The 24722-nt window shown below is 34.2% G+C and overlaps 1 protein-coding gene across 1 annotated transcript; it reads right to left on the bottom strand.

Moving 5' to 3' along the window:
• LOC133326764 (diuretic hormone receptor) lies at nt 1-24722 on the bottom strand (the record flags this gene model as incomplete). Its single annotated transcript, XM_061535373.1, has 10 exons — nt 1-53; nt 6271-6321; nt 7672-7796; nt 7906-8091; nt 11311-11421; nt 18384-18463; nt 18600-18680; nt 21395-21488; nt 22542-22638; nt 24524-24722. Coding segments are annotated over 10 exons (1067 nt in total), but the record flags the coding sequence as incomplete, so codon positions are not given.

Below are 24722 nucleotides of genomic sequence, written 5' to 3'. Positions count from 1 at the left end.
AGGTATAAAATCATTCAAAGTGACCCGTTGATAGGGGACTGGTGGAGGTCAATCTAAAATTAAAAAATAAAAATTAAATAAATTAATATTATTAAATTTAGAAAAGCGAATTAAAAAATAAATAAATATTAACATTAAATATATAAGCCGTGAGTATGATGAGATGTAAAATGCAGTGATAAATGTGGAAATATTGTGTAAAAAATTCTGATTATAAAAATGTACATTTTTTATATTTCTTTAACATATATATATATATATATATATATATATTTCAAAAAATCTATTATTATTAAAAAAGTTTATCTAATCCTTGATAAATCATTTTTATAGCCATTGAAATATATATTTAAAAAAATACGCCTGCAAAATCATTAAAAAATATATGCCCTATACATTTTTGAAATAAATATTAAAAAAAATTATAAAAAAATATTTTTATTATCTACCCACTGAAAATTTTCTATATTTATGTTGTATATATATTTATTTTCAAATAGTTTTTTTTTAATCTACGTCCTTCGAAATATATATTGGGACATTGGTATACTATATACCTTAAATCGGACGAATCTATATATGGGAGCTATATCTAAATCTGAACCGATTTTCACGAAACTTAACACACATTATTCTAGACCTAATTCATTACGCTGTGCCAAATTTCGATCGAAAGATATATACGGACTTTGGTACACCATTTACATTAAATCAGATGAAAATATATATGGGAGCTATATCTAAATCTGAACCGATTTTTCCCATTTCAATAGGGTTCATTCTTGGGCCAAATAAGTGACATATGCCAAATTTCATTCAATTCGGATCATACATGTGACATGTACTTTGTTCACAAAAATACATGGACGGACGGACATGCGTAAATCGACTCAGAAAGTGATTCTGTGCATATTCTCAAAAGGATCCATGTGTTCATCTCGTTTCCTTTTGCCTGTTACAAACATATGCACAAAGAAATAATACCCTGTACCACAGTGTGGTGAAGGGTATAAAAATTCCTCAGCACACTGTGGTACAGGGTACTATGTCTGTGTGCATATGTTTGTAACAGGCAAAGGAAACGAGATAGACCCATGGTTCTTTTTGATAATATGCATAGAATCACTTTCTGAATCGATTTATGCATGTCCGTCCGTCCATGTATACGCCCTTAATCAAAAAAAAAAATTATTTTCAAATATAATCCAGTGAGCTTAGCAGTATAGTAGGACGAGGCCGCCCATATGATACCCTACACTTCTTCCACGAAAATTCAACTTTCTATGGTTCTATATTCAGAGCTTGGGCCATATTTCGCAATATTTGCACCCTCTTGACCGTCAAGATGACAAATATTTCTAATATTCAGTAGACGAGGGCTGTACTTGTCCAGATTCTCTTTACCGTGGGTTATGTTGTGATGTTGGGCTTTCAATTGTGGCCTAAAGATCAACTCAAAAAAAAAAAAAAAAAAAAAACACACACACAAAAACATAAGTTTTCGGTCTAATTCATCCCAATATTACTATCTGGCCATCAACGAAAATTATAAGCGTTGTCCTTGACCATACCTGGACCCTCATGGAAAATTTCAAAGCGATCAGCGCTATATTTCCGCCCTCTTGTGTGGTAATAGCTAACTAAATAATATATGAATACGTAAGCACCTGTAAATACTTAAGTACAACTTCCATATCCGAGTACATACGGCAATGGTATCAATTTAGAGGTCAACCACTGCTCTTGGATATACTCTCAACTTCTTGGGTCTATATCCTTCAGGGGTAAATATATACGCTATAGAATATATATATTTTTTAATTTTTCACACAAAAGTCGGGATCCATTTGACCTACTAAATATTGACCGATCTTTATTAAAACAGGCATGCTTATTCTTTTGCCCGATCCCCTTCTCCATGTAAAAATTTGCGATGTTTGGACCATAATTTCGTCCTCTGGAGCGACCAGAAAATCAGACAAAAATGTTTTTGGTCCATATCATCCCCTAAGTATTAGCCGATCTTTCCCAAAAACAATAGTGATATTGGTACAAAAGAACTTAAACATTTGAAAATCCTTGAGAACAGTATTTTTCGAAAAAATGTTTTTTTTTTGTTTTCAATTTATTTTTCATGGAAATATAATATTTTATTTTTTTTTTTTAATCCACACCTTTCGTAGCCCTTTAAAAATATTTTTTTATATCCTCATTTTTAGTAGTCCTTGAAAACATATTTTATATTAAATGCTATAGTTTCTGTTTATTTACTTTAACATTTGGTATGCTTTGATATGCTTTTAATTAACAATTTAAGTAAATCGCTTCATAGCTTATACAAACACATACACAGTCACACATTCCCACTTTATGTCAAGACTAATGGATTTTGTGTTTTTTTTTTAGTTATTTGAACTATTGCTGCTCCCTCTCCCGCTTAGCTAGTAGAGGATTTTCGAGATCGAGTCACACCACCTCGCATAATGTAGTGGCGGATGTTTGTTTTATATATTTTTTCTTTTTTCTGAGATTGTTGCATTTTTTGCTGCTGGTGTTGTTGTTATGTTTTACTGCGCCAAGAACAAGACAAACGCATAAATATTTTATAAAGTAAGCTTGAGGCTATGGCAAAATGCACAAACACAGATACACACATACATATTCATACATAAGGATGAAGAGAGGATATACAGATTTGCGGGCTTGTAACCAGTCTTGTTTTGGGGATAAGTAGACGAGACCGAGACCACTGGATACTGGGTGTGGTAATGTTGGATTTTTTTCGAAGGAAATTTTGATCCTTTAAAGGATTTTTTTCGAAAATGGAACATTGTTGGCCTTTTTGGGATATGGCGTTATACGTTCGTTTATAAAATTTGTCTGCATCCTCAATATCATTGACAGAATTTAAAATCTCTCTTTGTAATTCTCCTCCACAGACACCCCATTTACGTAAATCGTAACATTGTCTCCGCCAGTGCTATAATGAGAGGGAATACCCCCCAAGCCACGACATTTGCTCAAAATTTGTATTTTGTTCTCGTAAAACTTTTGTAATTATGTGCACGAGTATGTGTGGGTGCAGTTTATTCAGCACATTTTTTTATAGCCCGCATCTCCTAAGTTAGTTAAATTTATTTAAATAAAGTTTGATAAAAAAAATGCATAAATGAAAAATAAAAATTAAACAAGGATTCAAGGCTCTGGGAGAAAAATAATATTTTTTAAAAAAATGCATGCATTTGAAATAAAAAAAAATACTTTAAAAAATCCACATCATTAGCAGAATCCGAAACAAAATCCTTACAAAAATCCATGCCTTCTATAGCCCCTGAAAAAATATTCCTCACAAAAAATCCATGCCTTCTATAGGCCCTTCTATAGTCCCTAAACCAGTATGGAAAGTAGTAAAATCGGGCTGGGCCGACTATATGATACCCTTCACCACTTTGGGTATATTCTACATACGGGTATTCTCATTTTTTTAATGCCATTAAAAACAATTGTTTTGATTTGATCTTTATCAATAAATGAACCGACTAACATCATTCCATATACATGCTTTTCTACAACCTATGCTAAATTTCAATAGGACAAATTTAAGTAAATCGATTTGTAGCATACTTGATACGATAATATCAATCAGACAACCGTTCGAAATATATATGGAAGCTATGTCTGCATCTGCACCCATTACAAAAAAAGCGCAATCAATCTAGTCTGAATTGAATACCTTGAGCAAAATTTCGTGTCAATCGGAGGAGTTTGGTGCACGATTTACCTAAAATCGGACGAAAATATATATGTGGCAGATATATCTAAATCTGCATTTTCAGGAAAATTAACACACATCATTCTAGACTTAAGTCAGTAAGCTATGTCAAATTTCGTGCAAATCGAACGGTATATAGGGACTTTGGCACACCATTTACCTAAAATCGGAAGAAAATATATATGGGAGGTATATCTAAATCTGAACCGATTTTCACGAAATTTAACACACATCATTCTAGGCTTAATTCAGTACGCTATACAAATTTCGTGCAAATCGAAAGAAAGGTAGAGGCTTTGGTACACCTTTTACACAAAATTGGACGAGAATATGTATGTGAGATATATCAAAATTTAAACCGATTTCCACGAAACTGGGCAGACATGACTCCAGACCAAATTCAGAACACTGTGCCAAATTTCGTGCACATCGAATAATATATAGGGTCTTGGGTGCACCATTTGCATTAAATCGGACAAAAATATATGGGAGCTATATCTAAATCTGAACCGATTTTCACGAAACTTCGCACACATAATTCCAGACTTAATTCAGTACGATATGCCAAATTTCGTGCAAATCGAAAGGAATGTAGAGGCTTTGGTACACCTTTTACACAAAATCGGACGAGAATATGTATATGAGCTATATCCAAATCTAAACCGATTTCCAAATTCAGAACGCTGTGCCAAATTTCGTGCAAATCGCAAGATATATAGGTGCACTATTTACCTTAAATCGGACGAAAATATATATGGGAGCTATATCTTAATCTGAATCGATTTTTACGAAACTTAGCAGACCGAAAAGCTATATCTAAATCTGAATCGATTTTCACGAAACTTAGCAGACATTAATCTACACTCAATTCAGTACGATATGCAAAATTTTGTGCAAATCGAAAGATATATAGGGACTTTAGTGCACCATTTACCTTAAATCGGACGAAAATATAGATGAGAGCTATATCTAAAACTGAACCGATTTTCAGGAAACTTGGCACACATTATTCTAGGCTTATTTCAGTAAGCTATACCAAATTTCGTGCAAATCGAAAGATATTTAGGGACTTTGGTGAACCATTTACATTTAATCCGACGCAAAATATATGGGAGCTATATCTAAATCTGAACCGATTTTCCCAATTTCAATAGAGTTCGTCCTTGGCGACCTGTATTTTGTTCACAAAAATACGTGGACGGACGGACATGCGTAAATCGACTTAAAAAGTGATTCTATGCATATTCTCAAAAGGAACCATGTGTCTATCTCGATTTCTGTTGCCTGTTACAAACATATGCACAAAGACATAATACCCTGTACCACAGTGTGGTGAAGGGTATAATTAAACAATGATTTAAGGTTCAAAGCGAAAAATATATTTTTTTAAATCATACATTTAATATTTTCAAAAAATAAATAAATAAATAAATAAATAATAATAACGCCATTAAGCCTCTTCTAAGATCTTCTAGACCCTGACAAAATATTCCTTACAGAAATCCATGCCTTATATAATCCCTGAAAAATATTCTTTGAAAAATCCACGCCTCTTCTAGGCTTCGAAAACATATCCTTTGAAAAATTCACGCCTCTTCAAGGCTTCGAAAAAATATTCTTTGAAAAGTCCACACCCCTTCTAGACTTCTTAAATATGTTGCCCAGAAGACATTGAAAAAATATTCTTTAAAAACTACATGCCTCTTCTTCCTTAAAATATCCACGCCTTGTAAAGACCCGGAAAAATATTCTTTAAAAAATCCACGACTTGTAAAGGCCCTGAAAAAATATTCTTTAAAAAAATCTACGCCTTGTAAAGACCCCGAAAAAAATATTCTTTAAAAAATCCACGCCTTATATAGTATCTGATCCTGTATAAATATGCTGTAATATTTCTTTCCTTTTACCCTCCCCTCATATACCTCGCTCTTACATCTAGTGGCATTTAATTTGTCCTTTTTTTCTGTTTCAAATGAGGGTCCTTCGATGCTGCATCCATCCATGTCTCCTCTATGTGAGTGTGTGTGTGGATGTGTATGAGTGATAGTGGGTGTACCGAATTAGTTAGTTAGTACAAGTGATTAATTAAACAATACATAACAACGAGCATCGAAAGAGAAAGAAAAATAAACTGAAATAAAAGACAATAACGAATAATGCCAACTTGCAACATCATCCACTGGTCGAGTGTGCAACGTGCAATGCCTTTTAAAGTGAAAATTTATTGTTGTGAAAATTATGAGTGAAATAAGAAAAAATGAATAAACTGAAACAAGCTAGGAATAATGAGCAAATTAGATGGACAGCAAAGTACTGACTAAATTAGCAATAAAAAAATTTTTTTTTGAGACTTTTTATTTTTCTTTTTCCATATTCTTTGTCATTATTAAATTTCTTTTCATTATGTAGTTCATTTTTTAAAGAAAAGTAGACAATGTTTGAATTAATTCTCCTGACAAATGTTGATGTGATGTTCTGCTACTTGTTTGTGTACTTACCGTGAACTTTCTGTTCGGGACCGTTGCGAATAGTCTTTGGATAAACGACTCCTGTTCAGAAATAAAAAAGAAAGTAAATAAATAAAATGAATGCAGTTTGCTGTCTGAGTTAGTATTTCGAAGCATTTTAAAAAGGGGGATCAGATATTTTAAATTTTATTAGAGAAATGTTAGTGGGTTAGTTTCAACACAAGGGTAAGGTGATATAAAATGATTCAAATATCACAATCTATGCTTAAATAATTAACGCCAATTAAAATCCTTAAAAAAATAATTGATAAAAATCCACGCCTATTGAAGTCCTTCAAAAAATAATTGATAAAAATCCACGCCTATTGAAGTCCTTCAAAAAATATTTTTAAAAAATCCACGCCTATTGAAGTCCTTCAAAAAATATTTTTAAAAAATCTACGCCTATGGAAGTCCCTTCAAAAAATATTTTTAAAAAATCCACGCCTATATTTTTAAAAAATCCACGAAGTCCTTCAAAAAATATTTTTAAAAAATCCACGCCTATTGAAGTCCTTCAAAAAATATTTTTAAAAAATCCACGCCTATTGAAGTCCTTCAAAAAATATTTTTAAAAAATCCACGCCTATTGAAGTCCTTCAAAAAATATTTTTAAAAAATCCACGCCTATTGAAGTCCTTCAAAAAATATTTTTAAAAAATCCACGCCTATTGAAGTCCTTCAAAAAATATTTTTAAAAAATCCACGCCTATTGAAGTCCTTCAAAAAATATTTTTAAAAAATCCACGCCTATTGAAGTCCTTCAAAAAATATTTTTAAAAAATCCACGCCTATTGAAGTCCTTCAAAAAATATTTTTAAAAAATCCACGCCTATTGAAGTCCTTCAAAAAATATTTTTAAAAAATCCACGCCTATTGAAGTCCTTCAAAAAATATTTTTAAAAAATCCACGCCTATTGAAGTCCTTCAAAAAATATTTTTAAAAAATCCACGCCTATTGAAGTCCTTCAAAAAATATTTTTTTAAATAATCCACGCCCATGTTAGTTTTTGAAAAAATATTTTTTAAATGCCCCCAAACTATTCCAAAACAAACAACAGCAATTTAATGAAATGGGAGAGTTTCACAAAGCTACTTAATTTAGGTTATAATTTTTTTTTGTTACGAACAATGACAACAACAACGAATACAAAGAAATACAAACATAGAACTTCAACTAATTACCATGTAAGGATAAGAGCAACAAAACATAAGGACGACGTCCATAAACATTTTTTTTTTTCAGGGACACAAAAATTGTGTGCAATTTTTGTTTTGTTTTTGTGTGTGGGTTGGGAGGGTCGTTTACGAAAGTTGATGGTGAGGGGTGGGGGGCAGGTCATTTGTTCATGTGTGTGTGTGTTGGTATATTTTTCGTAAAAGCAATATTACCTGCGATTCCTTTGTGAATTGCCATGACTTAAATTGCGGTGGTCGCGCCATCTGTTGAAACGATGCCGCAGTGTTTGACGTACCTCCGAATTGAGGAAGCAAAAGAACAGCGACACAAAAAAGCCCTGAAAGGAAATGGTAACAGAATGAAAAATACAAAAACAAATTAAAATTATTTTTTTGTTGAAATTGAGATTTTTTGATTTTTGTGTTCTGACTGGACCTGCTACTTACTTGTGTGCTAATTAAAAACGCCCTTGCATTATCAAAAACATTGGCACTGATACCCTGTTCGGGACCCACCAGCACCAGCAGGTAAGTTATGCCAAACAGTGGTATAAGGACAAGTAATGCCTTCGATGCTTTGTGGTATTGTCGGGTCTCCAAGGTATTGGCTGAACGTAGTTTTGTTATCAGCACCTGTGACAACAGCAGCATCAATGCGGTGTGGGGGAACAGGAGAGGGAAAGAAATAGAAAAAAAACACAAAATGAAAACTTGTTAAAGAAAATGAAATGCCACAAGCTTGAATGCTGTTCGGTTGTGATAAACAAGGAAGCAAAAATGAAACGGAAATTTTATCGAGTCGATGTCATAGAAGGATGTAATGCTGATTTTAATATCCGGTACGTAAGAGAACTATTTAAGATACACTCAGGTGCAAATGAAAATTTAGGAATTTACACCAGAGGTCTTCCACTGGTAGAACATACTCTTGAGGCCTTCGAAAGGGTATTAGACCCAATAGAGGCTTAACAAATATTATTTAAAAATTGCACGCCTAATGATATGCTATGAAATATTATTTAAAAAAATTGAACGCCTAATGATATGCTAAGAAATATTACTTAAAAATCAAAGCCTAAATTTATGCTAATAAATATTATTTGAAAAAAATTCCGGCTTAAGGATATGCTAAGAAAAATTATATAAAAAATCCACACCTCTAGGTATGCTAAGTGCCGTAATGCTACTGATATGAAAAACGCAGCATATAGGGCAACCCTTCGGACAGTAACAACACATAATGCGATGGAGAACTAACAGGAGAAAATGAGAGAGGAGAAATGTATTTTCAGAAAAAAAGAAGAAAGAACAAGAAAAACGTGAGCGTGAGCAAATCGAGATGTACAGGACTCAGAATGAAGTTCGAAAATTCTACCAACGAGTAAACCACCAAACGGAATCTTTGGTGCAGGCACATCCTCCTGTAGAGATGAAAAAGAAAATCTGGTGACAGATACAGAGAGCGTATCGAGGATCTGGAAGGAGCATTTTGAAAAACTTCTGGTATCAAATAGTAGCGGTGAAGAGGATACCCCAGAACCAATAATAGATTACGGTATAGAGTGTATACCACCTAGCCAAGATGAAGTCAGAAAAGCAATTAATCGGCTGAAGAATAATAAAGCAGTTGGTGCCGATGGGTTACAAGCCGAACTATTCAGGTGGTCAGATGCTGGTAAGGAGCATGCACCAGCTGATTTGTACAATTTGACTAGAGGAAAGCATGCCCAATGATTGGAACCTCAGCATCCTGTGTCCCGTGCACAAAAAGGAGACAAGACGATATGTCCCATGTGTCGCATATAAAGTGCTATACAGTGTGCTGTGTGAACGACTGAAGCCAATGGTCAATGACATTATTGGACCATACCAATGCGGCTTCAGACCTGGAAAATCCACCATTGATCACATTTTCACTCTGCGCCAAATCCTGGAAAAACCCCACAAAAAACACATCGACACATTCCACCTATTCGTCGACTATAAAGCCGCATTCGACAGCTCCATCCGTTCAGAGGTGTATAAAGCCAAGTCTGCGTTTGGCATTCCTGCAAAATTAATTCGGCTATGCAGGATAACTTTAACTGGCACAAGATCAGCAGTTAAATTCGGAAAGGACCTTTCGGAGCCCTTTCATACCGAACGAGGATTCAGACAAGGTGATAGTTTGTCGTGTGACCTTTTTAACATCCTGCTGGAAAAGGTCATAGGAGAAGTAAAAGTTAACAGAAACGGCACTATGTACACCAAACAACACATGTTACTCGCCTACGCCGATGACATCGACATAATGGGTCGAACACTGAGAGTAGTAACAGCCACCTTTGAACAAATTGAGAAGGAGTCTGCCAAAGTGGGTCTGGCAGTAAACGGCGAAAGATCAAGCTGATGGTATCAACGGGCAAGACGTCCAGTAGACTCGGACCAACTGTGGAACTTAAGAACTACAGCCTCGAGGTAGTCAAAGATTTTATATACTTTGGTACTGCCATAAACAAAACGAATGACATCAGTTTTGAAATTCGGAGAAGGATATTGATGGCCAAAAGATGCTACTATGGTCTGAGCAAACAACTCAAAATCAAGGCCGTCGTATGAACTATGAGCTGTACCAGCTATTCTCGGACATCGACATTGTTGGACGTATTGAGCTGCAGCGACTACGTTGGCTAGGTCATGTTGTGAGAATGGATGAAGGTACCCCAGCCAAAAAGGCATATAAAAGCTAACCAGGTGATGGTTCACGCAGAAGGGGAAGGCTATGAGTTATGCTACAGAAATATAAATGCAAAAAATTCACACCTAGAGTTATGCTACAGAAATATAAAATAAAAAATCACGTCTAGAGTTATGCCAAAGGAATATACATGAAAAAATCCACGCCTAGAGGTATGCTATAGAAATATTAATTTAAAAAATCCACGCCTAGAGGTATGCTATAGAAATATTAATTTAAAAAATCCACGCCTAGAGGTATGCTATAGAAATATTAATTTAAAAAATCCACGCCTAGAGGTATGCTATAGAAATATTAATTTAAAAAATCCACGCCTAGAGGTATGCTATAGAAATATTAATTTAAAAAATCCACGCCTAGAGGTATGCTATAGAAATATTAATTTAAAAAATCCACGCCTAGAGTTATGCTATAGAAATATTAATTTAAAAAATCCACGCCTAGAGTTATGCTATAGAAATATTAATTTAAAAAATCCACGCCTAGAGTTATGCTATAGAAATATAAATTTAAAAAATCCACGCCTAGAGTTATGCTATAGAAATATTAATTTAAAAAATCCACGCCTAGAGTTATGCTATAGAAATATTAATTTAAAAAATCCACGCCTAGAGTTATGCTATAGAAATATTAATTTAAAAAATCCACGCCTAGAGTTATGCTATAGAAATATTAATTTAAAAAATCCACGCCTAGAGTTATGCTATAGAAATATTAATTTAAAAAATCCACGCCTAGAGTTATGCTATAGAAATATTAATTTAAAAAATCCACGCCTAGAGTTATGCTATAGAAATATTAATTCAAAAAATCCACGCCTAGAGTTATGCTATAGAAATATTAATTTAAAAAATCCACGCCTAGAGTTATGCTATAGAAATATTAATTTAAAAAATCCACGCCTAGAGTTATGCTACAGAAATATTAATTAAAAAATCCACGCCTAGATATATAAATATTAGATCAAAAAACCCACCCCTGGATTTATGCTACAGAAATATTAATTGAAAAAAAATCAACGCCTAGAGGTATGCTACAAAAAATATTAATGTGAAAAAGTACGCCTAAAGTTGTACTACAAAAATATTAATTTGAAAACTTCAATTTTAACTTACCCACATAATCCTGAGCAGAAAGGACAAATTTAAAATTAACACCAATGACGTGGGACCCTGCAGTATCCAGTCTATGTGAGATTCGCTCATCCAGGGACATTCAACATCCAACTGTAATTAGAAAAAGAAAATAATTTTTAATCTCAAATGTCGATATGACGCAATTAAAATGCATTTTTATGTAGCTTTGAAAATTAATTTTTCACATTTTATTAAAATTGTTTTCCGAATGGAATTATTTTCTTTAGAAAAGTTTTAGTTTCTTTTTCTTTTTCAATTACTCTTTAAATGTTCACAATTAAAAATCTAACAATTTCCAGAGATATATTTGAATTGAGTTTAAGAGTTCCTGTTGTTTACCAGCTGGAAACTGTATTTGTTATTTATGATTGCATAGTTAAGTGGGTATTAGGGTAGAATGGTTAAAAAAAGCAAGGATTAGAAAATAAAAAATGTTTGGAAGAAATGATCAGATCATTGAATAACCCTGCAGAAAATATATTTTAAAAAATAGAAGGAAACAAATTTGTTTTAAAAAATCACGCCTATGAGGTATGCTGTAAAAGTATTTTAAACACCCATAAGGTATTCTGCAAAAAGATTGTCTTGAAAAATTCTAGCCTAGAGGTATGCCGTAAAACTATTGTCTTAAAAACATCACGCCTTGAGGTATGCTGTAAAACTATTGTCTTAATAAATTTTCGCCTAGTGGTATACTATAAAAACATTGTTTTAAAAAATACTGGAGGTATGCTGTAAAATTATTATTTGGCATTGATATTATATCCTTCGAGATTACACCCCAATATACAATTCTTTATAAATAACACATAAACAATTTCTACATTCCTTTTTTCGCTCTATGACTGTTCGGCATTTAGCACTCATAGTTATTTGCTCTAACACCAAAAACTGCCATAGCATATAGTGAAGAATGAACAACAACAACATCGACAATCACAATAAAAACACCAACAGCCCATCAGATTTATATTCACATCCACATTTCCACATCAATTCACTATCGAAATGAATGAATGAAGTTTAAAAAAAAAATGCAATAGAAGGAAATTCCAGAATTGCCTGAATCTGAAATCTGGCAGGGGAATCTGTGAACAGAGCATTCCTAGGCACATGATGATGCATGTGTGCATACATGCATATGGGAGAGTGAGTATGTGTGTGTGTTGTGTGTTTACATGTCAGAGTGTATGAAGGATTACAAACCAACCTAAACAATTTCTAATTTCAAATGGGACAATGGGGGATATTTTTAGGGAAAGCTTTGTAAAGGAATTGAAGAAAAAATTTCTTAAAAAATAAATTTTTATAAATCCACGCCTTGAAAAAATATTCCTTTAATAAATCCACGCCTTCTATGGGCCTTGAAAAAATATTCCTTTAATAAATCCACGCCTTGTATGGGCCTTGAAAAAATATTCTTTAAAAAATCCACGCCTTGTATGGGCCTTGAAAAAATATTCTTTAATAAATCCACGCCTTGTATGGGCCTTGAAAAAATATTCTTTAATAAATCCACGCCTTGTATGGGCCTTGAAAAAATATTCTTTAATAAATCCACGCCTTGTATGGGCCTTGAAAAAATATCCCTTACAAATCAACGTCTTGTATGGACCTTGAAAAAATATCCCTTACAAATCCACGCCTTGTATGGGCCTTGAAAAAATATTCCTTTAAAAATCCACGCCTTGTATGGGCCTTGAAAAAATATTCCTTTAAAAATCCACGCCTTGTATGGGCCTTGAAAAAATATTCCTTTAATAAATCCACGCCTTGTATGGGCCTTGAGAAAATATCCCTTACAAATCAACGTCTTGTATGGACCTTGAAAAAATATCCCTTACAAATCAACGTCTTGTATGGGCCTTAAAAACATATTCCTTTAAAAATCCACGCCATGTATGGGCCTTGAGAAAATATTCCTTTAATAAATCCACGCTTCTATGGGCCTTGAAAAAATATTCTTTTAATAAATCCACGCTTTTATGGGCCTTGAAAAAATATTCTTTAATAAATCCACGCCTTTTTTTTAAATGTGGGCCTTGAAAAAATATTCTTTTAAAACTCCTCGCCTTGCATGGGACTTGAAAAATATTCTATTAATATCTCACAATTTTTCTTTGAAAATCCGACCACTGTTCCTAACGATTCATGTTACGAACTAGAGTAACAACTGGTACAGCTCAGTTAATATTTGATTTGTTTCAAATGCCTGAGCTTTTGATGGTTATGCTGTAGTTGTTGTATTTTTTTAATTCTGACAACAAAAATCTTAATTGAATTTCCGTTTCCGACTGAGCCCAAGTAATTTTAACTGAGGAAGTTAATAAAAAATATTTAAAACCATGGGGAGCTCAGGAACTATAGCAACATCATTTGATAATTTCTGGAGACATGTGGTATAAATGCCTTAAAAATATTAATTGAAAAAATCCACGCCTAGAATTATGCTGCGAAAATAATAACTTTAAAAATCCACGCCTAGAATTATGCTGCGAAAATAATAACTTTAAAAATCCACGCCTAGAATTATGCTGCGAAAATAATAACTTTAAAAATCCACGCCTAGAATTATGCTGCGAAAATAATAACTTTAAAAATCCACGCCTAGGATTATGCTGCGAAAATAATAACTTTAAAAATCCACGCCTAGAATTATGCTGCGAAAATAATAACTTTAAAAATCCACGCCTAGGATTATGCTGCGAAAATAATAACTTTAAAAATCCACGCCTAGAGTTATGCTGCGAAAATAATAACTTTAAAAATCCACGCCTAGAGGCATGCCACAGAAATAATAATTTTAAAAAATCTACGCCTAGAGGCATGTGGCAAGGATAAATATATTAATATTAAATAAAAAATCTAGTAATCCCTTCAACATTGTTGTAAAATAGTCCTGGTGCATTTGTATTTGGCGATATGAGATATTCTAATGTGAATTTCCTTTGCCTGTGTGTGTGTGTCTATCTGTAACATGACAATAATCAATCAGAATATTATTAATGATAAACATGATTATGCAAATATCCTGAAGTCATAAGGTCGACCACATAATGCCGGATACTCGTATACGATACATGAGATTGATATGCCAAAGGCCTAAATAAAATATGGACAATTACGTTGGTGGTTGACAGGTGATTTCCTGAGGCCACAAATGACATTGTATGTGTGTGTGTGCCATAAATATGTAAATGTAAAGGTATCATTTATGCATATTTTGCTTTAATTTATTATAACAATGAACAAATTATTGTGAATAAATTTTCTTTCAAAGTGTGTATGCCTCTAGGGCACCTTTAAAAAAGATTTTTTTTTAATTTTCAAAAAAGAAATAAAATTGAATTATTTCTCCCTTTAAAGAAAATCAATAAGTAGCTATCGGATATAATCTCATAAAATAGTCGTAAATCATAGAAGAATAGGCAAACCTTTTTTTATTCGAAAATATCCTCTTATTCAATTCAACACTATCCGTCCTCTGCTACGTTGAGATTTTCTTTTATCGACACACATATTTCAATCACATCGACGAAGCAAAAACACATCCCCAATCTTGTACTCGGCAAACAATTGATTTTCAGGAAAATCGGAAAAAAATCAAATATTCATTTTTTTCTGGGGAAACGAAAAGTGAGTGGAGTAGCCAAATTTACATAAATCATCTAAGGAAGAAGATGAAAGTGAACTGGATAGATGAGATAGTACTCTCATCTTAAATTCCATAACACTTCAAAGTGCATGAATAACAAATATTTTGTGAAAGGTGTAACAAAAAATTTAAAAGAAGGAGAAAAATACTTTTCCTGCCTATTGAAGGTGGGTATGTTTTTAGGAATGTTTTTTCAAGGCCCAACGTGAGGCTTGGATTTTTTAAGAATATTTTTCAAGTCGTTCTTTTTGTGAAAATTTTTCAAAGGGATATTTTTAAGCCCTGTCCCAAGTGTGGATTTTTTAAAGGATATATGAGGCGTGGATAATTTAAAGAATATTTTTTCAGAGGGCCTATATGAGGCGTTTATATTTTAATGAATATTAATTCATGGGCCTATATGAGGCGTGGATTTTTTAAAGAATATTTTCCCAAGGGCCTATATGAGGCGTGGATTTTTAAAGAGTATTTTTTCAAGGGCCTATATAATGCTTGGATTTTTTAAGGATATTCTTTCAAGGGCCTATATGAGGCCTGGATTTTTTAAAGGATATATTTTCAAGGATATATTTTTTTAAGGGCCTACATGAGGCAAGAATATGTTTTCAAGGGCCTATATGAGGCGTGGATTTTTTAAAGAATATTTTTTCAAGGGCCTATATGAGGCGTGGATTTTTTAAAGAATATTTTTTCAAGGGCCTATATGAGGCGTGGATATTTTAAAGAATATTTTTTCAAGGGCCTATATGAGGCGTGGATTTTTTAAAGAATATTTTTTCAAGGGCCTATATGAGGCGTGGATTTTTTAAAGAATATCTTTTCAAGGACCTATATGAGGCGTGGATTTTTTAAAGAATATTTTTTCAAGGGCCTATATGATTGGAACCTCAGCATCCTGTGTCCCGTGCACAAAAAAATAGACAACACGATATCTACCAACTATAGAGGAATAAGTCTCCTTCCCATCGCATATAAATTGCTATCCAGCCTACTGTGTGAACGACTGAAACCAATGGTCAATGACATTATTGGACCATACCAATGCGGCTTCAGACCTTGAAATCCACCATTGACCAGATTTTCACTCTGCGCCAAATCCTGGAAAAAGCCCATGAAAAACACATCGACACATTCCACCTATTCGTCGACTATAAAGCCGCATTCTATAGCCCTATCCGTTCAGAGGTGTATCAAGCCATGTCTCCGTTTGGCATTCCTGCAAAATTAATTCGGCTATGCTGGATAACTTTAACTGGCACAAGATTAGAAGTTAAAGTCGGAAAGGAGCTCTCGGAGCCCTTTAATACTGAACGAGGATTCAGACAAGGTGACAGTTTGTCGTGTGACCTTTTTAACATTCTGCTGGAGAAGGTCATACGAGAGGTGAACAGAAATGGTACCCTGTACACCAAACAACACCAGTTACTCGCCTACGCCGATGACATCGACATAATGGGCCCAACACTGACATCGACATAAAGGGTCGAACACCTTTGAACAAATTGAGAAGTAGTCTGCCAAAGTGGGTTTGACAGTAAACGGCGAGAAGCTGATGGTATCAACGCGCAAGACGTCCAGTAGACTCAGACCAACTGTGGAACTTGAGAACTACAGCTTCGAGGTTATATACCATTGTACCGCCATAAATAAAACGGATGACATCAGTTTTGAAATTCGGAGAAGGATGGTCTGAGCATCCTATGGTCTGAGCAAACCACTCATAAGTAAGGCCACCTCTCTCCAGACCAAACTCACACTCTACAAGACGCTGATACTACCCGTGCTGTTATATGGATCTGAAGTTTGGGTACTTGCGCAAGCAGATGAGGCAGCTCTTGGAGTGTTTGAGAGAAAAATTATCTGAAAGATCTATGGGCCGATCTGCGTTTACAGTGAATATCGCCGTCGAATGAGCCATGATTTGTACCAGCTATTCTCGGACATCGACATTGTTAGACGTATTGAGCTGCAGCGACTACGTTGGCTAGGTTATGTTGTGAGAATCAGCTGATGGTTCACGCAGAAGGGGAAGGCCACGAATACGATGGAAAGATCAAGTGAAAACAGTTTTGAAATTCGGAGAAGGATTGTGATGGTCAACCGATGCTGCTATGGTCTAAGTAAGCATTTTAGAAACAAGGCCACCTCCCCCCTCCCGCCAAATTCACACTCTACAAGATGCTGATACTACCCGTGCTGTTATATGGATCTGAAGCATGGGTACTTGCGCAAGCAGATGAGACAGCTCTTGGAGTGTTTGAGAGAAAATTTCTCCGAAAGATCTATGGGCCGATCTGTGTTGACGGTGAATATCGCCGTCGAATGAACCATAAGTTGTACCAGCTATACTCGGACATCTACATTGTTAGACTATTGAGCTGCAGCGACTACGTTGGCTAGGTCATGTTGTGAGAATGGATGAAGATGCCCCAGCTCAAAAGGCATATAAAAACGAACCAGCTGATGGTTCACGCAGAAGGGGAAGGCCTCGAATAAGAGGGAAAGATCAAGTGGAAGATAACATTGCCGAATATGAACTTTCAAATTGGAAAAACTGCACAAAAGACCGAGGCGCCTGGAAATCTTTTCTAAGCTCGGCTTATGGAACGAAAGTACTGTCACAAGCCAGTTAGGAAAGTAAATAAGTAACATGAGGAGTGAATTTTTTAAAGAATATTTTTTCAGGCACCTACATAAGGCGTGGATTTTTTAAAGAATATTATTATTCAGGGACCTACATTAGGCGTGGATTTTTCAAAGAATATTTTTTTTCAATAAAAATATTTTTAAAATTTGTTTTCCACTTCAGCTATGAATCTCATAAAACATTCAACAATTTATTTTCCTCCCCCCAAAAGTATCCTGCTGTTAAATTTTAGTAGTAATTGCTAAATTTGGCGTAAATACAAAGTAATTAAAGAAAATATTTTTGCTTTTTTCATTATTTCAATAAATCGACTTAATAACAAAAAGAAAGAAGAACAACAACAATCAAAACACTCATTAACCTCCGACAAGGTCTTGGCGCGGTAAATTGCCAGACAACCAACCATCCAAAAAACAAACAAACTTTAAAATATATTTTCTTTTTTAAATCACTCGCTGAACGAGTGACGTGACGTCATTTAATAAAATTTCCAGTGAAAATTCGCTAGACACCACACCGAAAACAAATTTGGGCTAAACTAGAACGTGTGTCTGTTTATTTTATTGCCACTTTATTGAAACTCAATACCATGGCCTTATCGTTTCGGTGAGTTTGGCTTTTATCTTTTGTTTTGGGGTCCCCACCAAAAAACCCAAGAGCAACTCCTAATTGTTTATTAATCTAATATTAAATTGTTATTATTTGATTATTATGGTCTTTTTGTTGTTGTTGTTGTTTCTGTACACTTACCCCAATAAATCTTTCGGTATTTAAAGGTGGTGCATAGATTTTAGCTATCGACCAGGCAAAAACAATAACAGCTGGGCAACCTAGAATGAAAGTTAATTTTGGAGGGTGGAGGCATGGTGAGAACGTGATTGTTGAATGTCAAAATAAAAATAATAATAACTGATTATGTTTTATAATTAATAGTAATTAACTAGTATGTTTGTGCTGAATACTTACCCCAGCCAATTAGGGCATATTGCAGGAAACCTAAATTATCACTGGAAAATGTTTGCACCACCAGAGTGTAAAGGTAGAGACCTGGAAGAAAAGGAATTACAAAAAATATTTAAAAAACTGTCAGTTTAAACCAGTAAGGAAATGAGTAATGTCGGACAGGCCGACTATATGATACCCTTTACCACTTTGGATATATTGTACATATGTATCCTTACAGTTGTATGCCAATGTTCCCTCGAAGGAACATACTCATATCTTTCTGCAACCTATGCTAAATTTAATTTCATGCGGGCAGATTTAGAGTCGTCTGCGTACTATGGGCCAAATTTGATACAAAATTAATGCACGCTATTCGGTACGCCGCACTATTAAAAATTTAATTTCAATCAAGCACCCGTTCGGACAAATGTATACGTATATGTGTGAGCTCCATCGAAATCTGAACCGATTTTCCCGAAACTTACCACACATCATTCTAGACTCAATATAGGGACTTTGGTGTACTATTTACCTAAAATCGGACGAAAATGTATATGGGAGCTATATTTAAATCTAAACCGATTTTCACGAAATTAAACACGCATCTTTCTAGACTTAAGACAGTACGCTATGCCAAATTTCATGCAAATCGAAAGATAGATAGACACCTTGGTGCACCGAAAATATATATGGGAGCTTTATCTAAACCTGAACCGAATTTCACGAAACTTAGTACACATCATCCCAGGCTGATTTCAGTACGTTGTGTCAAATTTCGTAAAAATCGAAAGATATTTAGGGACTTTGGTGCACTATAGAAATCTGAACTGATTTTCTCGAAACTTAACACATATCGTTCTAGACTCAATTTAGTACGCTATGCCAAATTTCATGCAAATCTGAGGATATATAGGGACTTTGGTGTACTATTTACCTAAAATCGGATGCAAATATATATGGGAGCTATATCGAAATCTGAACCGATCTTCACGAAATTCAACACACATCGTTCTAGACTTAATTTAGTACACTGTGAAAAATTTCGTGAAAATCGAAGGATATATAGGAACTTTGGTGTACCATTTACATAAAATCGAACGAAAATATATATGGGAGCTATATAGAAATCTGAACCGATTACCCCGAAACTTATCACTCGTCATTTTAGACTTAATTCAATACTCTTTGCCAAATTTCGTGCAAATCGAAGGATATATAGAGACTTTGGTGCACAATTTACCTAAAATCGGACGAAAATATATATGAGAGCTATATCTAAATCTGAACCGAATTTCACGAAAATTAGCACACATCATTCTAGACTTAATTTAGTACGCTATGCCAAATTTCCTGTAAATCGAAGGATATATAGGGACTTTGGTGCACCAGTTACCTAAAATCGGACGAAAATATATTTGGGAGCTATATAGAAATCTGAACCGATTTTCCCGAAACTTAACACACATCGTTCTAGGGTTTATTCAGTACGTTACGCCAAATTTCGTGCAAACCGATTGATATATAGGGACTTTGGTGCACTATTTACTTGAAATCGGACGAATATATATATATATATATATATATATATTTATATATATGGGAGCTATATCAAAATCTGAACCGATCTTCACGAAATTTAAGACACATCGTTCTAGACTTAATTTAGTACGCTATACGAAATTTCGTGCAAATCGAAAGATATATAGGGACTTTGGTGCACCAGTTACCTAAAATCAGACGAAAATATATTTGGGAGCTATATAGAAATCTGAACCGATTTTCCCGAAACTTAACACACATCGTTCTAGGGTTTATTCAGTACGTTTTGCCAAATTTCGTGCAAACCGAACGATATATAGGGACTTTGGTGCACTATTTACTTGAAATCGGACGAATATATATATATATATATATATATATATATATATGGGAGCTATATCTAAATCTAAACCGATTTTCCCGAAACTTACAACACATTATTCTAGACTCAATTCATTACAATGTACCAAATTTCGTGCAAACTGAAGTATATATAGGGACTTTGGTGCACTATTTACTTGAAATCGGACGAATATATATATGGGAGCTATATCAAAATATGAACCGATCTTCACGAAATTAAACACACATCGTTCTAGACTTAATTCAGTACGCTGTGCCAAATTTCGTGCAAATCGAAGTATATATAGGGACTTTGGTGCACTATTTACATACAATCGGACGAAAATATATATGGGAGCTATATCTAAATCTGAACCGATTTTCATGAAGCTTACCACACATCACTCTAGACTTAATATAGTACGCTATACAAAATTTCGTGAAAATCGAATGATATATAGGTACTTTGATGCACCATTTACCTTAAATCGGACGAAAATATATATGAGAGCTATATCTAAATCTGAACCGATTTTTCCCAATTTCAATAGAGTTCGTCCTTGGGCAAAATAGATGAGCTGTACCAAATTTCAACCAATTCGGATAATAACTGCGGCCTGTATTTTGTTTACAATGTAACATGGACCGACGGACGTACATGCATAAATCGACTTAAAAAGTGATTCTATGCATTTTCTCAAAAGGTACAATGTGTCTATCTCGTTTCCTTTTTTATTGTTTCAAACATATGCACAATGACATACCCTGTACCACAGAGTGGTGAAGGATATAAAAATCCAAGCCCTGGGAATTCTTGAAAAAATATTTTTAAAAAATCCACGTTTCGTAATTTTTTGAAAATTTTTTTTAAAAACCTCCTTGACAAAATTTATTTTTCTTTTAAACCAGATCCTGAAACATTTGCATATCCTTACCTTCGACAAACATCCAAAAGAAATTCGTTAAATTAAAATAATGGAACATCATGACTAGTGTAATGCAGCCAGCTTGACTGGAGTGATCTGTCATCTGTAAAAAAAAGAAACGAAAAAGAGAAAATCAAATCAAATTCTGCACCGTTTACCCCCTACTGGGAATGGGGGAGTTGACCTCCCACCTCTCAAATCTCAGCAAGGAGTTAAAGTAGCAACATCAGACATTGATTAAAACATTTTTAATTGAATTTAATTTCACACCTTATGCGATTCGAAGTAATTTTTATGGTAGAAGCAACAGGAAATATCAACACTGACACTCTCACACACAGACATACACATCCACATACTCTCCTACTCACACACACATATCCGCTTGGCAATGACAGCAGACATTAAGTTAATCTAATGTTAACGCATCTAAGAAGACATTTAATGGCATATTGACATATTTAATGCATACAGATGCTCAAACACATATACATACACACATATATAGCTAACACTTGCCAGGAAACGGTTAGACATTTCAATCCCACACATACACACTCATAGTGTTTTTATATGGAATAAAAAAAGGGGAAATGAAATAGACTCGGTTTAGTGAGGTTGGCAGAAGAGGATACTTTGCAGCATCTGCTTGAGGAGACCCTCTATTGGGTTTCAGAGGATTCAAGAAGTTCTCTGGAAGGTTATACAGGTCTTCAGTGAATGAAAGATCTTCCACTTATAGAGACAGAAGACCCTTCAGGGATTTTTAAGGGACATGAGTGATCCTACATGTCTCCTGGAGCCTTCAGTAGTTTTACAGAAAGAAGACCTTCCACAGGTCTTCTGTGAATGAAAGATCTTCCACTTGTAGAGACTGAAGACCCTCCAGGTATATTTAAGGGACATGAGTGGTCCTACATGTCTTCTAGAGCCTCGAGTCCTTCCATGGGTCTTCTAGAGGCACAGAAGACATCCAACAGGCCTTCTATGAGCACAATACCTACCACAGATCTCCTGCTGACAGAAAATCTTCCTCGGATCTTCAACAAAACAAAAAAATCTTCTAAAGATCTCCTACCGACACAGAAAACCTTCCAAAGGACTTCTAGAGACAGAACACACAGTGTAGACCCTCGTCGAGCCTGTGACTACTTACCACTTGCAGGAACAACGTTAATATCCACAATAAGGCTGATAGAATATATGTGAGAAATAAATTCGCATGAATTGTATTCCGAAGGCATTTCAAGTCTCTACGATGGAGGAGTTGGTGTTGACGGCGGCGGTGGAGAACAGGAACACAGGAACCGTGCACATACGTTGATTACATATAAATGTCAGGGTGTTTAGGAGGTAAGTTACGCATCGTTGTTATTGTTTGTTTGTCGTAACGGTAATTGAACGGCAATATCACGAATGAGAACAATCAAATGTAAGGCAATAAAGAAAATCATAGTAGAGGAGGAGGAAGAAAAAGAACGAGAAAAAATAGAAAATTGAATAAAATAAAAAGAAAATAAAATAAATTCGCATAAAATACGTTTAACTATTGCAATGGATTAAATCGAATAAAATTGAGAATGAGATGGTTGTAATGAGATTGAAGAGAAGATTACATTTTGGGGAACAGTGGGCGCAATTTTTTAAACACAAAAAATATTTTTTTAAAAAATCTACGCAATGTTTAGAAGAAAAATATTCTTTAAAAAAATCCAAAAATCCCTTGAAAAAATATTCTTTAAAAAATCCACGCCTTCTAAAGACCCTTGAAAAAATATTCTTTAAAAAATCCACGCCTTCTAAAGACCCTTGAAAAAATATTCTTTAAAAACTCCACGTCTTCTAAAGACCCTTGAAAAATATTCTTTACAAAATCCACGCCATCTAAAGACCCTTGAAAAAATATTCTTTAAAAAATCCACGCCATCTAAAGACCTTTGAAAAAATATTCTTTAAAAAATCCACGCCTTCTAAAGACCCTTGAAAAAATATTCTTTAAAAAATCCACGCCTTCTAAAGACCCTTGAAAAAATATTCTTTAAAAAATCCACGCCTTCATAAAATCCACGCCTCAAATAGTCCTTGAAAAAATCCAAGACCCTTGAAAAAATATTCTTTAAAAAATCCACGCCTTCTAAAGACCCTAGAAAGAATTATTTAAAAAATCGACTTCTTCTAAAGACCCTTGAAAAAATATTCTTTAAAAAATCCACGCCTTCTAAAGACCCTTGAAAAAATATTCTTTAAAAAATCCACGCCTTCTAAAGACCCTTGAAAAAATATTCTTTAAAAAATCCACACCTTCTAAAGACCCTTGAAAAAATATTCTTTAAAAAATCCACGCCTTAAATAGACCTTGAAAAAATATTCTTTAAAAAATCCACGCCTTAAATAGACCTTGAAAAAATATTCTTTAAAAAATCCACGCCTTAAATAGACCTTGAAAAAATATTCTTTAAAAAATCCACGCCTTAATAGACCTTGAAAAAATATTCTTTAAAAAATCCACGCCTTAAATAGACCTTGAAAAAATATTCTTTAAAAAATCCACGCCTTAAATAGACCTTGAAAAAATATTCTTTAAAAAATCCACGCCTTAAATAGACCTTGAAAAAATATTCTTTATAAGATCCACGCCTTAAATAGACCTTGAAAAAATATTCTTTAAAAAATCCACGCCTTAAATAGACCTTGAAAAAATAATCTTTAAAAAATCCACGCCTTAAATAGACCTTGAAAAAATAATCTTTAAAAAATCCACGCCTTAAATAGACTTTGAAAAAATATTCTTTAAAACATCCACGCCTTACAAAGGACCTCAAAAATATTCTTTAAACCAACCACGCCTTGCATAGAACCGGAAAAAATATTCTCTTAAAAATCCACGCCTTACATAGTTCCTGAAAAAAAATATTCTTTAAATAATCCACGCCTCATATGGTCCCTGAAATAATATACTTTCAAAAATATTTGAAAAAATATAGTAGAAAAATTAATATTTGTTAAATATCATCCCACTGTGCCATTTTCTAAAGTAAACTTTTTCTCTGGGTGATTGGAATTAAATGAGCTGTATAAACTTGGCAAATGAAAGATGAATGAAAGCATTGTTTCATCGGTCGCATGTCGATTACTTACTTCAAGCATAGAAATACAATTAAAGCTAAAACCAAAGCGCTTAAACTTAGAAAATAACCACAACAGTAGATGTAGGTGGGCAATTCGACGCCAGGTGAAAAATCCGGTATCGCTGGTAGCTCAACGTTATGATGGCATTTATCGTAGTTGGAATAATTGTCCCAGGTGCCATTGGGAAAGCAATAACGGGTGGCATTTT

The sequence above is a fragment of the Musca vetustissima genome, unplaced genomic scaffold, assembly GCF_032173495.1.
Source record: "Musca vetustissima isolate MV318-11 ecotype Yass unplaced genomic scaffold, APGP_CSIRO_Mvet_v1 utg2742, whole genome shotgun sequence".
In the NCBI taxonomy this organism is placed as follows: Eukaryota; Metazoa; Arthropoda; class Insecta; order Diptera; family Muscidae; genus Musca; species Musca vetustissima.
The sequence above is the reverse complement of the archived record's forward strand: the minus strand, read 5'-3'. Positions and strand labels throughout refer to the sequence as shown.